The sequence below is a fragment of the Rhinopithecus roxellana genome, chromosome 12 (assembly GCF_007565055.1).
Source record: "Rhinopithecus roxellana isolate Shanxi Qingling chromosome 12, ASM756505v1, whole genome shotgun sequence".
Taxonomy (NCBI): Eukaryota; Metazoa; Chordata; class Mammalia; order Primates; family Cercopithecidae; genus Rhinopithecus; species Rhinopithecus roxellana.
This window is the reverse complement of record NC_044560.1, coordinates 90,484,554-90,500,678: the sequence shown is the minus strand read 5'-3', so window position 1 is coordinate 90,500,678 and position 16,125 is coordinate 90,484,554. Positions and strand designations below refer to the sequence as shown.

Genomic DNA, 16,125 nt, shown 5'->3' with positions numbered 1-16,125 from the left:
GTTAGTGTCAAATAGAGGGCTCTGAATGGTGGGTTAGAGTTCAGATTTTATTTTAAGCACCTTCTTAGTAGAGCAGGCAGTGCGTCAGCCTCATAATCTAAAGGTTTTATTTTAACAGGGAGTCAATTAAATGCCTCTGAGCCTGAAAAGATATGATTAAAGGCTTATTTCAGAAAGGTTCACCTGCAGCTGGGGGATGGGAAGGGGAAGGCCCGAGGGTAAGTGGTAGAGTGATTAGTGAAGAAGCGATCTCAATACAACTAGTGAGAGCTCCTAAGTCATGAACTGAGGGGAGAGTGGGAATTAGAGAAACAGATGGACAGGAAAGAAACTGTAAAGTAAAATAGACAGAATTTAGCATGCTGATAGATGTGGGCACAAAGGAAAAATTTTTTTAAAAAAAGAGTAAAAATGGAGTTGAGTTTTTAAGCCTAGGAAACTGGAAAGCTAACGGTACCATTACTGGAAATGCACAGAGAGAAAAGAAAATAAGCAGTACAAATCTGGAAACACAAGTAAGTCAAATTCTTTCCATTTTGTTTCTTCCACTAACATGGGCAAGCCATACTTTGCAACTCAGGTAAGGAATAAGCAAGTCATGGGCAGGTGGACATAAAAATACTGAAGAGGGAATTATTTGAAGACTGCCATAGGCTACCTAGGAAACGTAAAGGGTACAACAACAAATGATCAACTCTCTTATTGATTTCTCATTAGTTGGTATTTAATTTTAAAACTGGGGACTGTATAAAAGTAAAGACATCTATGTGACTTATTAAGCTCAAGTGACAGCATGACTTATAGCTATGGAAAGAGAAAGGGAATGTTTCCTTGGAGGAAGAATATTTGTTGCCTGTCTTTTTGACCATTTATTGAGGTAAGTTCATGCATCTCTTGTATTCCCAGATATTTAACAGAACCACAGACTAGCTTCTAAAGGCAAAAAAATCTAATATTAGTATAAGCTAATAGAAAAGAAATATGACACATTTCAATTCCAAGTATCAAAAGCATTATTTATAAACATAAGGGGGGGGGGAATCTGTTTCAAAAACTCAGAAAATAACTTGGCTGGACTGTAGGAGTCTGTGTCTGTCATTTGGAACTATGATTATACTACAGCAGAACAACCACACAGAGCAACGAGTTTTCCAGTTCTTGGAAATTTATGAAGATGCAGGAGACCATTTCCTAAGTGTGATTCTGGTTATAAGCATCATCTCTAAAATCTTATCCCAGTTCAAATAAGCTTAAGCCATTAAACACTTTCCAAAAATCTGTATGAATCATCCAAGAACTTAAATAGCACTTTAGTGATAGTAAGTCGAAGAAGAACAAAACAAACCTCTGACCCACTCCTCAAAATTCCTTTGGTCTTACCTGGCTGCTGCCTTACTGAGTAGTTCAGTCCATCTACTTTCAAGACTCTTCAGCTGCCCGGTGATTTTCTCTCTATCAGCCAGCTCTGCTGACTGGGCTATTCTGCCTCCTTCTGCTTGAAGCATGTCTACTGTGGCCTTTCGATCATCTAGGAGCCGCTGGAGCAACTATTATAAAGAGAATGAAAAGGTGTAACACAGGATCATTGTGAAATCTGAACTAGGAAGAAAAACAAAAAACAAAAGAAACCAACCGGCCAAATCCTAAGCTTCATTGAGTAAAATAAGTTTTTTCATTCTTGAGGCAAAAACAGGAGATACAGCACAGTTCTCACCACTCACACACTTTTCACACACACTTAAATTTTTAAATGGAGCAGTGATTGCCATTATGTGACTAACAGGGAACTTCCTTTGAACCAAGAGAAAAGTGCCCTAAAAAATGGTTAACATTTGAGATGATTAATATGTTAATTATCTTGACTACCGTAAACATTTCACAATGTGTGTGTATATATATATATATATCAAACCATCACATTGTAAATTATAAACATATACAATTTTTATTTGTCAACTATACACCAATAAAGCTGAGAAAAAAAATAAAATTTCCTTTGGGATAAATTGTTTTTAAAAAGAAAAAATCGCACTAAAATAGAAATTAAACTAACAAAAAATATAGATAAAACTTTGTACATGATATACAACACTATCTAGAATACTGCTGACCCTGAAAACACCAAAAACCTCTTAACATAAAATTGTGGATGAACACTGAAATAGGATACATGAACAGGCAAAATTATTCAGTCTAATATATGCCACAGTAAACCAGTAGATTTAAGTAAGGTAATGAAAAATCAATTTCCACTTTTCAGGATGACACAAAGTAGGTTAGGATTCTACTAAAACTCTGAATTGCTTCTTAAACTATAAGCAAATGTGTTGTCTACCACTCCCTATGGCTGTTACAGTTCACTGTCCCAACATTCTCACTTACCTTCTGTTCTTGGATCTGTGCTTTTACCACTTTATACTCAGCAGATGGAGGTTTCTGATTGGCTATGAGCTCCTCGGTATCTGCCAACCAGCTGAGCAATGGCTCCAAGGCATCTTGAAACTTCCCACAATGCAACAAGGCCTCCTGTAGCTGTGCAATTCTTTGTGCGACCTGTATCACGAACACATAGGTTCATTATGAGAAAGGAGAAAGTAGTTTTCAAATTACTACTGACCTCTTTTAGTAATTATAGATTGCAACTGCTAAATTTTTATTTCCATTCAGGTTTCGGGAAACCTTAGATTCAGATGTCTCTTTTCTATGCTTTCTGTTTCCAGTACACTTGTCACCCCATGGTCACTCACCTTTTTATTCAATGTATTCCATCGAGCATTGATCTCTTCCATGTCATGTTCTAAACCCTGCACATCACAGTCTTTTCCTGCACTCTGAATTAATCCCTGGCCAAGTCCATTCACCTGCTGCAATTTCATCTGAAGAGGATCCACTTGTTCTTTCTGAAACATCTAGATAATTGCAAGCCAAAAAAGATTTAATACAAAGGCTATTAGACTCTCTATACCACACAGAGACTGGTTATTCTTGGGGCATTTATGACTTAATGAAAGACAACCAGGAATAAAAAGAAAGAACAAGCATTTGCATGTGAAGCATCAAGAAAACACGTGGTTTTGTATTTTAATACATTCTCCTATGGACATGTAATTCCAGAGAGTTATGACACTACTTAGGTCTTTAACCCAATGACTCTTTCCTTTGTTCTTTTTTTTAAAAAAATCTGTTGCTTCATTTTTTTGTTTTCTTTTTTTGGAGACAGAGTCTCACTCTGTCACCCAGGCTGCAGTGCAGTGGTGCGATCTCGGCTCCTTGTAAGCTCCACCTCCTGGGTTCACGCCACTCTCTTGCCTCAGTCTTACAAGTAGCTGGGACTCCAGGTGCCCGCCACCATGCCCGGCTAATTTTTTTGTATTTTTAGTGGAGATGGGGTTTCACTGTGTTAGCCAGGATGGTTTCGATCTCCTGACCTTGTGATCCGCCCGCTGTGGCCTCCCAAAGTGCTGGGATTACATGCATGAGCCACCGCGCTCGGCCTGTTGCTTAATTTTTAATGCAACAAGCCATGGAGAATAGAAAAGCATCAACCTCAAAATGCTGTACAGGTAAGTGCAATGTATACTTCTTCCTAAAAGGGAAGAATGAGACCAAATGACTAGTATTTACAATGAAATATCCCTTGGGGAATAGCCTTAACTGACCACTAATAAGAAATGCTCCTCTCTGACTAGGACTAATAACTCAATTAGTCAAAACATATTAACAGTGTGAAAAACGCCAACCTCATAGCTTAATCCCCCTGTGGCCGTTTAACTTCATTCTGATCAAGAGCCACAGACCACACACAGCAATAATCTTGAAACAGAAATCCTTTGATTACAAAGGGAAATGGGCCAGTAACATTGGGAAATGTCCTTAATAACTTCAGACATACACTCTGAATAAGATACAGATTTACATTTAAAAAACTGCTCAAAAATGATACTGTATTATCCATGTTTACCATGGTACAACAGAATTTTAAAACAATGTGAATATATATAACAAGTAATGTGTATACTTGGCTCTACTACAGTTAAGCTCCATTATGATTTAGACATGTCTAAAAGGAAACGAAAAGGTCAGAAGAGAATGGTACTTCTGCCACATTAAGAGTATGAAGGGGCCGGGTGCAGTGGCTCACGCCTATAATCCCAGCTCTTTGGGAGGCTGAGGGGGGCAGATCACGAGGTCAGGAGATCGAGACCATCCTGGCTAACACAGTGAAACCCCATCTCTACTAAAAATACAAAAAGTTAGCCAGGCGTGGTGGCAGGCGCCTGTAGTCTCAGCTACTCAGAAGGCTGAGGCAGGAGACTGGCGTGAACCCGGGAGGCGAGGCTTGCAGTGAGCCAAGATAGCGCCACTGCACTCCAGCCTGGGCAACAGAGTGAGACTCTGTCTCACCAAAAAAAAAAAAAAAAAAAAAAAAAATAGTATAAAGGAAAATAATGAAAAAAAATATTCGTCCCTAAGATCAGGTTTGATCAGGTTTCTTGGCCGGGTGCGGTGGCTCACGCCTGTAATCCCAGCACTTTGGGAAGCTGACGTGGGCAGATCACGAGGTCAGGAGTTTGAGACCAGCCTGACTAACATGGTGAAACCCTGTCTCTGCTAAAAATATAAAAATTAGCCGGATGTGGTGGCACGTGCCTGTAATCCCAGCTACTCAGGAGGCTGAGACAGGAGAACTGCCTGAACCCAGGAGGTGGAGGTTGCAGTGAGCAGAGATCGTGCCATTGCACTCTAGCCTGGGCGACAGAGTGAGACTCCGTCTCAAAAAAAAAAATAAAAAAATAAAAAATAAAAAATAAAAAAAATTGAGTTTCTCTTAGTTATCAGAGAGATAGAACCAGCCATATTTCACTAGGCTAGATTTATTTCCCTTCCTTTTTCTTCCATGAGCCAGGTGAGTCAATTAAGGCCAGAGGATGACAGGAAATGGAAGAGGACAAAAATACTATAAAAGAAAATGATAAGTTTGAGTAAGACCAAATATGGTCAATATGAGACCACAGACCACACTAGTATTAGGAAACTGATTCTAGAAAGAATGGTCTATGGCTGGCTAAGATTACCAGAGAGGAAAAGCCCCAGGGAACACTGAGAAAGGAAGGTTATACAAGTAATTATGAGTGCACTTCATTTTTTACTATAATTTGATTATACCACATTGTCTTATGCAACATTACAAAGCAGTTCAGTTAAAATGACTGTTTCTCCAACAACATGGTTCCCAGAAAAAACAACTGCTATAATTCCATTTTGTAGCATTAAAGATGTTTCTGCTGAAGAAAAATCAGATTAGAGACAGGAAAAAGATCCCAAGTTTAAAGTTGCTTTTGGTACAATAAAATGATGGTGGTGAAGGTGAAGGAATGAAAAGGCAAAGAAGGCAGAAAGCCAAAGTATGGAGGGAAGATGTCAAGTCCACATTACAGGGCCCCCTTTTATTCAATAACCAAATCTTATCTCACTCTACAACTGACATTTAAATTCTTTCCGTGCTTTCCAACATGACAGCCAGCAGTTACATATTGACATTTAAATTAAATTTAAAATCCAGTTCCTCAGACCCACTAGCCACATTTCACATGGTCAAAGTCCAGTTACTCAACTGGACCATAGATAGAGAACATCTTCATCTTGGCAGCAAGTCCTACTGGATAGCACTATAAAGGATACAGAAAAGTAAAATAGGTTAGGCACAGTGGCTCATGCCTGTAATCCTGGCACTCTGGGAGGCCAAGGCGGGCAGACTGCCAGATGTCAGAAGCCTGGGCAACATGGCAAAACCTCATCTCTACTAAAAATACACACACACACACATACACACACAAATTTGCTAGGCATGGTAGTGTACGCCTGTAGGCCCAGTTACTTGGGAGGCTGAGGCACAAGAATTACTTGAACCCGGGAGGAGGAGGTTTCAGTGAGCCAAGATTATGCTACTGCACTCCAGCCTGGGCAACAAGAGAGAAACTCCATCTCAAAGAAAGAAAGAAAGAAAAGTAAAATTATATTTAAATAGTTCAATAATCTCTTTCATACGCAAGTTGAATATCCCTTATCCAAAATGCCTGAGATCAGAAGTGTTTCTGATTTCAGATTTATTCAAATTTTGGAATATCTGCATTAAATACTTACTGGTTGAGCATCCCAAATCTGGAAATCTGAAATCTGAAATGCTCCAATGAGCATTTTTTTTGAGCATCACGCCAACATTCAGAAAGTTTCAGACGGGAGCATTTCGCATTTTGGATGTTCAACCTATAATAAGAGCTACTGCTACTTTAAAATTTTGGATTTACTTTGTTTACAGACATTTCCTATAGAAGCATTAGCTGTTCTTTCATTTCTCACCTTCACTCTATGGATCGACGGGGACAATGGGTATTTGTATCATTTCTCATAAGTTGAAAAAGATATGAAAGCACCTCTAAATATTATCTATTTATTTTGAACATAAGTGAACAGAACGTTAAGGAATGTACATCTGAAAACACCTGCTTCCTTCTCTCAACTCCCAAATAAAGCTGTTTTGCAAAACCAGTGCTTTTAGATACACTAAAATTCCTACTCCTTGGTATTTCAAACACTGTTAGTGAAACAGGACTGTGCCATGTTATTCACTAAGCAGCACTGGCAGACATTTTCCAAAGAAGTACACTAATAAACATTGCTGCAAGGTTGTAAGATGCAACTAGGATACAAAATAGAAAATTTCCCAAAGAACTCCTTAAAACACTTTGTCTTTGTTACTGCATTTTTTTTCTTTTTTCTTTTTTTTTTGAGACATGGTCTCACACTGTTGCCCAGACTGGAGTGCAGTGACACAATCTCGGCTCACTGCAACCTCTGCCTCCCAGGTTCAAGTGATTCTCCCACCTCAGCCTTGCAAGTAGCTGGGACTACACGCACGCGCCACCACATCCAGCTAATTTTGTGTTTTTTTGGTAGAGACAGGGTTTCACCACGTTGGCCAGGCTGGTCTTGAATGCCTGACCTCAAGAGATCTGCCTGCCTCAGCCTCCCAAAGTGCTGGGAATACAGGCATGAGCCACGGCATCCAGCCTTGTTATTGTATTTTTCCAGTTTTATCCTGACTGATTCTTTTCTGTTGTCCTTTGTTTTCTTTCTTCTCTTCTAGATCTCTAAATGTTGAAGTCTTTCAGGGTGGGAGTGAGGGGACGATGTCAGTCCTGGACTCTCTTCTCTTTCTATACTCTTCCTAGGCAATTCCATAAATTCCTATAGGTTTAAATACTAACCACAATAAATGCTTATGACCCTCAATTTATCTCTCTGAGTTTCAAACCTATACATCCAACTACTTTCTTAATATCTCCATGCAAAAAATGAACCACAGGCATCCCAAGCCTAACAGTTAAAAAATGAAACAGTATCTCCCACTTTCCCTTACCCCAATCTCTGCTCTTCCTTAAATCAATAATTTACACCATCCACTCCACTGTACAAACCAGTGGAGTCACAATCAGATCTTGTTGATTTTACCTCCAAAATATATCTTCAAACCACCCTATTGTCTTCAAATCCATTGACATCTTTTTATTCAAAGAATTTGCCAAAATTTCTAACTATGTATTTATTTTATATTTATTTATGTATGGTTTTCCTAATATCTGCCTCCCTCACTCAGCATAAGTTCCATAAGGGCAAGGACCATGCCAATTCTATTTACTGTAGGAGCCTAGTACCTGGCACAGAGTAGGTACTCATAATATTTATTCAGGCCAGGTGTGGTGGCTTATGCCTGTAATCCCAGCACTTTGGGACGCCAAGGGAGGCGGATCACCTGAGGTCAGGAGTTCAAGACCAGCCTGGCCAACATGGTGAAACCCTGTCTCTACTAAAAATACAAAAAAAAAAAAAAAATTGGCTGTGTGTGGTGGCACGTGCCTGTAATCCCAACTATTTGGGAGGCTGAGGCAGGAGAATTGCTTGAACCCGGGAGGCAGAGGTTGCAGTGAGCCAAGATTGTGCCACTGTACTCCAGCCTGGGCAACACAGCGAGACTCTGTCTTTAAAAAATAATAATAAATAAATAATACTTTTTATTTGGTGAACGAATGAATCCTTGTATGGAAAAGGTGTTAGGGAATGCAAAAAAACCAATGAAGATTCTGCTGACCAGCAGAGCATTCAAACACTGAACTGGAATTGTGGTGCTCCCCAATTTTTGCTTAAAAAGACTCTGTTGGCAAATTTTAATCTTACAGAACTCTTATTTCATACAAAAGGTTTTTTTCTTCCTTTGAACCAGTGACTTGGATTAAGACTGGAGAAGTCTATAAATAAGTAGGGAGTTTATATAACCAGAGATTGGTCTCAGTAGGCCTCAGATCCCACTACAGAAAAAGCAAACAAGTTTTTGGCATTTTGCTTCTACCAAACTCTGTTGTTACTGGCAAATACAAAGTTTATATCTATTTTAACCATGTATACATGTCTGCACTTGTACAGACATAGAGGACCTCAGTTCATTCTAAATCACTTGTCGAGTTCTAAGTGTTTATATATAAAAATGGCAGTTTTAGTTGCCTCTTGGAATCCTCTTAAGGGAATGGAAGAAATAAAAAATTCATAATCTCTCATCTTGGAAAAACCTTTTAAAATAGTATTTCACCAATTTAGCAAACCTGTATACTAATGCTAACTCTATAATGATTTGTTTTGTTTCAATATTTTCAAAATAGCCTCTCTACATTCTTGTTGGTTAACAGCCCTGGCTGAGGCTCAGATCTTTCCTTTCCTGTACACAGACAAAGGCATTTACTCACTTACAGATATTCCACAAAGTAACCACACTTCAAAGATGGGCAACTTTGCAGCTGGGCTACCATTTCCTTCTCCTGTCATTTACATCAGTCAATATTTCATAAAAGGATTACTTACTGTAGCTGGAAGGATAGAGATTATGTAGCCATCTACTCATTTTGCAGATGAGGAAACAAGGATCCTAGAGAATGATACAGGATTTCTATGATTTTTTTCCCCTTTATGTGGATTTGATTGCCTCACTATAAATTTAATCCTTATATTTCATGATTACTGCTATATAAGCTTTACATCGGAGATATTCTGGGTTTTTTAAAATTTTTATTTTCTTAGAGATGCGGTCTTACTATGTTGCCTAGGCTGTTCTCCAACTCCTGGCCTCAAGCAATCCTCTTGCCTTGGCTTCTCAAATGTTGGGATTATAGGTGTGAGCCACTGTGCCTGGTGAAATATTCTGTATTATCAAGAATGTCAGTGCAAGACATTTACTCTGTTGTTGATCTATTGTCTTCACTTTGGACAGGCTATTGGGATCTCAGTGTTAATTCCAAATTCAATAAAACTCGGAAAAATGGATCAAAAATCCATCAGTCTCAAAGATGATGCATCCTAATTTGATGGAATGCTACATGACAAAACAACTGGTAAAGCTCAAGGTAAAATCACCATCACTCAGCAAGACCAGATGATCTTAATCAATCCTCTTAATCAAAGAGTTTATGGCATGCAATCAAAATGATTTTGTTGTCAGGACCTGCATGTTTAACAGGAGCTCTACCTGACTTAAGGCTGCCCTGAAAGGCTCTGCAATGAGGTGAATGAGAAAATTCATCTTTCTTGTAGCATCCATCCATAATCTAGGAAATTGATATTCATGCATTCAGTCAGCCAGTCAACAACAAATGCGTACTATGAAGAAGGCACTATTTTGAGTCCTAGGGTTGCAGTAAAATCAAAACAATCTTCTCACTCAGTCATATCTGACTGTGTTCAGATTAAACCTCTAACTCCTTCACTCTTAACCACTGACCAAATGAAATCTGGGCAGTTAACTGTGGAAAGCTGCTGATCTCAAATTCCTTGGACTAGGAGTGCTCAAGGATGTGGAACATCATTTCCAACTGTTTCCTAACACATTTGGTTCTCTAACATTAAGAATCTTCGAGCCAAGAGAGACCCAAGAGGACATTTAGCCCAATTTTCTTGTTTTATAGATTAAGAAACAAGAGGTCCTGGAAAAGAAAGGGACTTGCTTAAGGACACAAAGGCAGTTTGACAAAGATGACTAAAATATCTCTATTTTTCATAAACATTATGCCTAGCTCTGGTTTTCAGAAACACACATTTGCATTTAAAAGTTCTTAATCATTTAGCTTTACTGCTTCTCCCCAGTCTGCTTTCCAACTAACCAACATACTTATTTGAAAAGAACGGGGAGGATATGGCCAGTGATTGGTAAACTTATATGCTTGGTACATTAAATGTACCTCATTTTATCCTCACAGAGTTCTGCCTTAACAAATGAAGAAACAGGAGACTCAAGAATAGCTAATTTTCCCAGAGTGGTTAAGAAGCACACCAGGTCTCATTACAAAGCTCACACTCTGTCTGGCCTCTACCTAAATGTTGACACCACCAATCAACAAACTGTCTCTTGGTTTAGGAAAGAACATGCTCACTGTATAATTCAAAAGCAGAATCACCCTTTCCTGCTAATCATCTTTTTAAAAATATAAATCAACAACTGTTTATATCCCTGTTTTCCTTGGGATTGGCTTATCTGAATAAAAAACGAAGCATGAAATTATAAAGTTTTTCACCAGACAAAATTAAAGTATATTTTCCCCATAAACTCAACAGAAAGACTACAAACTATAAGCCCAGGAGACCCAAAAAGAACAAAAGAAGGAACTATCTGCACCATTTCTCATCAACACCAGGTCAGCCTAGAAAATTTCACTTTACTCTAGACCCTTCCCAGAATCAAAATGGGCAACAATTACCTCATCTGAATTTAATCCAGTGGTTGCAGCCAGCGGCACTTTCACATGTAGCACTGTGCTGGTCACCTCTTTTACGTCAAATACTAGAGAATTAAGGTCCTCCTTGATCCACATTCCAGTGGAGGAAGCCTCCTCTAGAACAGGAGTTCCTTCTTCTGAAATAGGCACTGAGTCAGTGTGGGCAGAAACTCCCAGGAAGGGCACACCAATGGGGAAAACTTCCTCCATAGGAGGCACTGCAGTAGCTGGGATGGCAGGCACCTCTGGGGTGGGCACTGAAGCAGCAGAGATGGCAGGCACCTCTGGGGCGGGCTCCTCTAGGTTGGACACTGCAGCTGCTGGGCAGGCAGGCTCCTGGGGGGTGGGCACTGCAGTTGCTTGGAAGGTGGGCTCCTCTAGGTTGGACACTGCAGCTACTGGGGAGGCAGGCTCCTCAGGGGTGGGCACTGCAGCTGCTGAGGAGGTGGGTTCCTCTAGGGTGGGCACTGCAGCTGCTGGGGAGGCGGGCTCCTCTGGGTTGGGCACTGAAGCTGCCAGGAAAGTGAGTTCCTCTAGGGTGGTCATCATAGCTGCAAGGGTGGGCACTGAAGCTACCAGGGAAGTGGGTTCCTCTGGGGTGGCCACCACAGCTGCAAAGGAGGCAGATTCCTCTGGGGTGGGCACTGCAGCAGCTGGGGAGGCAGGCTCCTCTGGGGTGTGCACTGCAGCAGCCGGGGTGACAGACTCCTCTGGAGTGGACACTCTAACAGCTGCAATATCAGGCTCCTCAGGAGCATGCACTGTGGTAGCTGAGGTGACAGGCCCTTCTGGTGTACCATCCTCCTCTGCAATGGGTACTGCAACAGCTAGAACAGTCCACTCTGGGGAGAACCCTGCAACAGCTGACATACTCTCCTGTGTGATGGCCACTGCAACAGCTGGAGCAGTCTCCTCTGGGGAGGACACCACAGTAACTGCAGCAGTCCCTTCAGGGACAGACACTGTAACAGCTGGGACAGTAGCCCTCTCTGGGGCTGATACTGCAGCAGCTATGACATCCTCCTCCTCTAAGGAGACTACTGAAGCAACTAGGATGTCCTCATGTGGGAAGGGCACTACAGCAGCAGCTCCATCAGTTCCCTCTTGGGCAGGCACTGCAGCAATTGAGATATCCTCCTCTGGGCTGGGCAGTGCAGCATCTAGGGCATCTTCGCCAGTGGGCACTGCAGCCGTCCAGGAAGGCCTCTGGAGGATGGGTCTCCATTCCTCTAAAACTGCTTCAGTAGTACCAGCCTCAGTAACTTGTTTCTCTGGAAGAATATTTAGGAATGAACCCGAATCTCTCCTTTCCATCTCCCCTCCCTCTGATGATGCCACATTCAGCTCAGGCTCTGTATTATTCACAGTTTCCACTCCATCTGGATTAAGTCTCATTTCTCCAACCAGCAGGTGTAGACTCAAAACCTCTGACTCTGGGGACTTCCTCTGGAGATCCTGGAAGACCTGCTCTGGGAAGTTTCCGTGGAAATGTGCTGGGGTTCGATCCTCCAAAAGCATGGCTCGATAATCCAGCTCTTTTGACTCACTGTCCTCATCACAAACTTTCTCCACGGACAATTCACAAGTGACCACATTGCCCATCGACGTCAGACTGTTATTTTCTTGATTAACAGTTACATTCCCACTTTCCAAATGAATTTCATCTGTTAGTAAATTTGATTCATATAATACCTCTACTTCAGATCCTGAGGTAACATCTGTTAGTTCATGATTAAAAGCAAAACTGAAGGTGATCCTCTCAATGCACTCACCATTCCCCTCAGTTTGACTGCAGTCTCCCTGGGACAAATTGCCATTGTCTTTGGCCAGTACAGAAGCAACGAAGCCTGCTAATTTTTCTTCATGAGAAACCCTGTGATCAGAGTTCAGCAGTCCCCCTGGGTCCAGCTTTTCCAGTGAATCCAGATCAGCTGGCTGTGTGGACTTAAATTCTGCAGTCCTGGGGTTAAAAGGCACTTTTTCACATTCCTCCTTGCTAACAGTGGAAGTCTCTCTCATGATATCAACGTGGGCAATAAATTCCACAGCATTAGGCACCTGAGAAGAATCCAGGGTATTAAAATATCCACAATCCAATCCAGTATCATAGTCTTTTGCCCTTACATGTAAAAGGCCTAAATGCTGTTCCTTTTCTAAGGCAGCTCCTGGAATATGACTAATTACAAGTAAATTTTCTGCATCCTGGGATACAGCCAGCCCTTCAGAAGAGGTTTGATTCTGTAGCTCAACTACAGGAGTTACTCCTTCTTCACATAAACACTCCTTTTCAAGTTCAAGAAACATCTGCACTGAGTCTGTGTCAGAGAGCTGTTCTGCATCAACAGGACCCACAGTACATGCTGAATCTGAAACAAGACCCTCTAGCCCCTGAGCAGTTCTGTTTGCCACCTCACCAAGAATATCCTCACCTGTAAGAACACAATCACAATCCAGGGGTATATCCTTGGGAACAGTAGCCAACTGGTCCTTGGCTGGCTGTGGGTCATCACGGCAACAAATCTGACCAAGAGATAGGTGGCCAAAAGTCCTCAAGACAGCAGCTAAGCAATCGGATCCATCCTCCACCACTGCTGTGTTTTCTTGTTCTCTTTCTTCAAAAATATCTGCCAGGCTGTTCTTCTCATCTGCCATCAGAAAAGTCTTTTCCCTCTCTGACAGTTTCTCTTCCTCCCACTCTCCCTCAGCCTCCATCATGATCCATCGCTCATCCTCCTCAAACTTTAGCTCAGACTCTGTTTTCTCTCTTAGGCTGGGGGTTATGAGAACATGCAATTCTGGATCTAACAGCTCTTCACTCAGGCAAGGGGAGAGAGGTGGCATTTCCACAGTGCAGGCTGTGTCCCCAAGGGGGTGCTGCTTCTCAATGAAGCCTCCTTTAGCTAAACTTTTTGTGGCCCTCGGCCAGGTTGCACTTGAGAATCTGGATTCCTGCATTACATCTGTGTTACCACTTGTTGCTGCAGTTTCTGATTCTAGAGGCTGGAATTCATGGGGAGGGTTTGCACTGTGCTGCTGAAATCTAAAGTCCTGGCAGTCTCCACTTAAGTTTTTTACATCTTGCACCTCTGGAATACCTAGGGATTTGGACACATGTTCCAGAGTTACTGACTCTGACTGAGGTTCCCTGTGGTCCAAATGACCAGAACTTTCTGTTAATGCAGAACTGGACTCCTTCTTCTCTTGCAAGGAAGGATCTGAAGCACCAGCTTCTGACACCTCACTGAGAGAGGCTTCTATCCTCTCTGCAAATTCTGGGAAGTTGGGTGGCATGAAGGACTTCCACGATCTCCTGTTAACATTGTCTTTGCGTTCTGCATTTGGCCGCCTTCTGGGTGGCACAGGTGCTGATTTCTGCACATCACTGCTTAGCTTCAGTGCATCAAATATTATCCTCTCATCCAGCTTCTTACCTTCTGGTGCTCTAGATTCAAAAACATTAGATGCTGCTCCTAATGTACCATTGCTGGATATAGTACTTCCTTCCATCTTTTCCATGGTGCTTTTTGAAGTCTGGTTAAGCTTTGAACCCTGGTCAATTTGCTCATTTATCCTCATTGTATCATATATAGACCTTTGTGGAACATAGCAGTCCTCTATGTAGCCATCCTCCTCCTCTCCTTTCCCCAGGCAGGTGGGGTTCCGCCTTAAACAGTCTGGTCTGCTGAGTGGCTTACCCATCCTTTTTCAATCAAGATGAACCATCAATCTTTCAAAAGTATTTTTCACAGGTTCCCCCCAAACGCATTCTACATAAGTTATAAATCCCTTTAGTTGTTCATACAACTAAACCACCAACTGCATCTGCCCTCCAGAAAAGCCTGGAAGTCCCGTTTTGAAATCATTCTGGGAGAAGCTCTAAGACAAAACAGCTTTTTCCTCACAGGCTAGCAGCCTCATAGTTGACAGAGACACGATATAATTTAAAATAATTTCTTGTATGGCTTATGGTTTAATTTTTTTTTTTTTTAAGAGCACTGCTCTTTCAAATTCAGTCAACAAAAATCATCTCATATTGACAAGTTTTTTTCGATATCTAGTTCCACTCACTTCTCAACGAAGCAGAGTTGGGAGCAGCAAATTTATGCCGATTGTATCCTTTAATAACAATGGCACAGCTTCTCTAGTCTTCAAGTATGGCCCAAGCTCCTAAGAATTCCTTTCATTTTATCCTCAGTTCCAGCCCTGGAGAGTCCAGCTGGTCTGAATTAGCCATTCGTCCTTCCTAGCTGGCGTGTTTGCATTTGAACTGGGATGGTCGGCGGATATTCCTGCAACTTTAAACACAGGAAGTCCTTCATTCGGGGCCAGCTTGGGGCTTCCTGTCTCCAAAACATCATGGCATTGTTGTGGCTCCCAGGCCAACCCTGCGCTGTGGCTGCAAAACAAGGCGAGCCGAGCCCCGCGCCAGGCCCTCGGAAAGGCGGGCGGGAGGGCAGGCGGCAGCAGCGGCCGCGGGTCTGTCGGAGGGGCTCGCTCAGCACGGCCCGCTTCCCCGCGCCATGCCAAGCGCCCCGAGGGCCAGGGTCGCCTCACCGCAGGTTGCAGGTGGCTCCCGGCCGCGCCGGCCTCAGGTCCCGCACTCAGGAAGTTAGTTTGTCCCTCCGGCAGCTGAGTCCCGAGTGCTGTGGGCGCCGCCTCCCCCGCCGCCGCCAGTCCCCGGCCCGCAGCCGCCACACCGTGGGCTGCATGACAAGCAGCCGCCTCTATTCTCCACCACGCCGCCGGCCCCGCGGCCCCGCCGTCCTCCCCGCCCGCAGCTGTCACGGTCCCGGCATGCAAACTTCTGACTGGGAACAAAAGGCTCCGCTCGGGCCGGGCGGGGGGCGAGCCCTCCTCCCCCGCGCCGCGCGGCCCGCTAGCTAGCTCGCTCGCTGAAAGTGCTCGGCTGGCGGGCGGCTCGCCTCCCCCTTCCCCGCGCCGCCGCGCTGCGCCGCGCCGCTGCGCCGCCCCGCCCGGGCAGCCCCCTGGAAGCCCGGGAGCGCGCAACGCGGAGAGCCCAGGGAGGTGGACGCGGGCGAGGGCGGGGGCGGGGCCCAGCGGGGGCGGGGCTGGGGAGAGGAGCGACCCCAAAAGAGGAGGGAGCGGGGGAGAGGATTGGAAGCGGAGGCGCCGAAGGAGGGGCTTCTGCAGGATTCGGGACGAGGGACCCGGGGCGCCAGCCGTTCAAGCCCACTGCGCCCAGGGGCCAGAGGGGAACGCTCCGCCCCCGGAGAGGTCGCAAGGAGAGGAACGGAACCCGCGCGAGTCTCGGCTGCGCGGCGCAAATCCCCTGACAAAGGAAAGCCCC

The 16,125-nt window shown here is 43.5% G+C and overlaps 2 protein-coding genes across 19 annotated transcripts in view; both read right to left on the bottom strand.

Moving 5' to 3' along the window:
- The window catches only part of LOC104675570 (microtubule-actin cross-linking factor 1), a 392,257-nt gene that overhangs the window by 64,522 nt on the left and 311,610 nt on the right, over positions 1-16,125 (bottom strand). For all 18 annotated transcript variants that reach the window (XM_030942495.1, XM_030942497.1, XM_030942493.1 and 15 more), the window contains 3 exons: positions 2,748-2,909; positions 2,383-2,553; positions 1,381-1,547 (listed from right to left, as the gene is read on the bottom strand). In XM_030942495.1, the coding sequence (XP_030798355.1) occupies positions 1,381-1,547; positions 2,383-2,553; positions 2,748-2,909 (500 nt within the window). The remainder of the gene's footprint in view (positions 1-1,380; positions 1,548-2,382; positions 2,554-2,747; positions 2,910-16,125) is intronic.
- On the bottom strand, positions 3,526-15,790 carry KIAA0754 (KIAA0754 ortholog). The gene is made up of 2 exons (XM_030942513.1): positions 10,800-15,790; positions 3,526-3,586 (listed from the first exon to the last, which is right to left on the bottom strand). The coding sequence occupies exons 1-2, from the start codon at positions 14,514-14,516 to the stop codon at positions 3,548-3,550; spliced, it is 3,756 nt and encodes a 1,251-aa protein (XP_030798373.1). The 5' UTR covers positions 14,517-15,790; the 3' UTR covers positions 3,526-3,547.

Bases quoted from the DNA above. Each gene is read 5' to 3' on its own strand.
- KIAA0754 (XM_030942513.1), bottom strand. From the start codon at position 14,516: ATGGGTAAGCCACTCAGCAGACCAGACTGTTTAAGGCGGAACCCCACC. The intron at 3,587-10,799 runs GTAATTGTTGCC...CTTCCCTTTTAG, and splicing joins CTGGATTAAATTCAGATGAG to GAAGAAGTATACATTGCACT.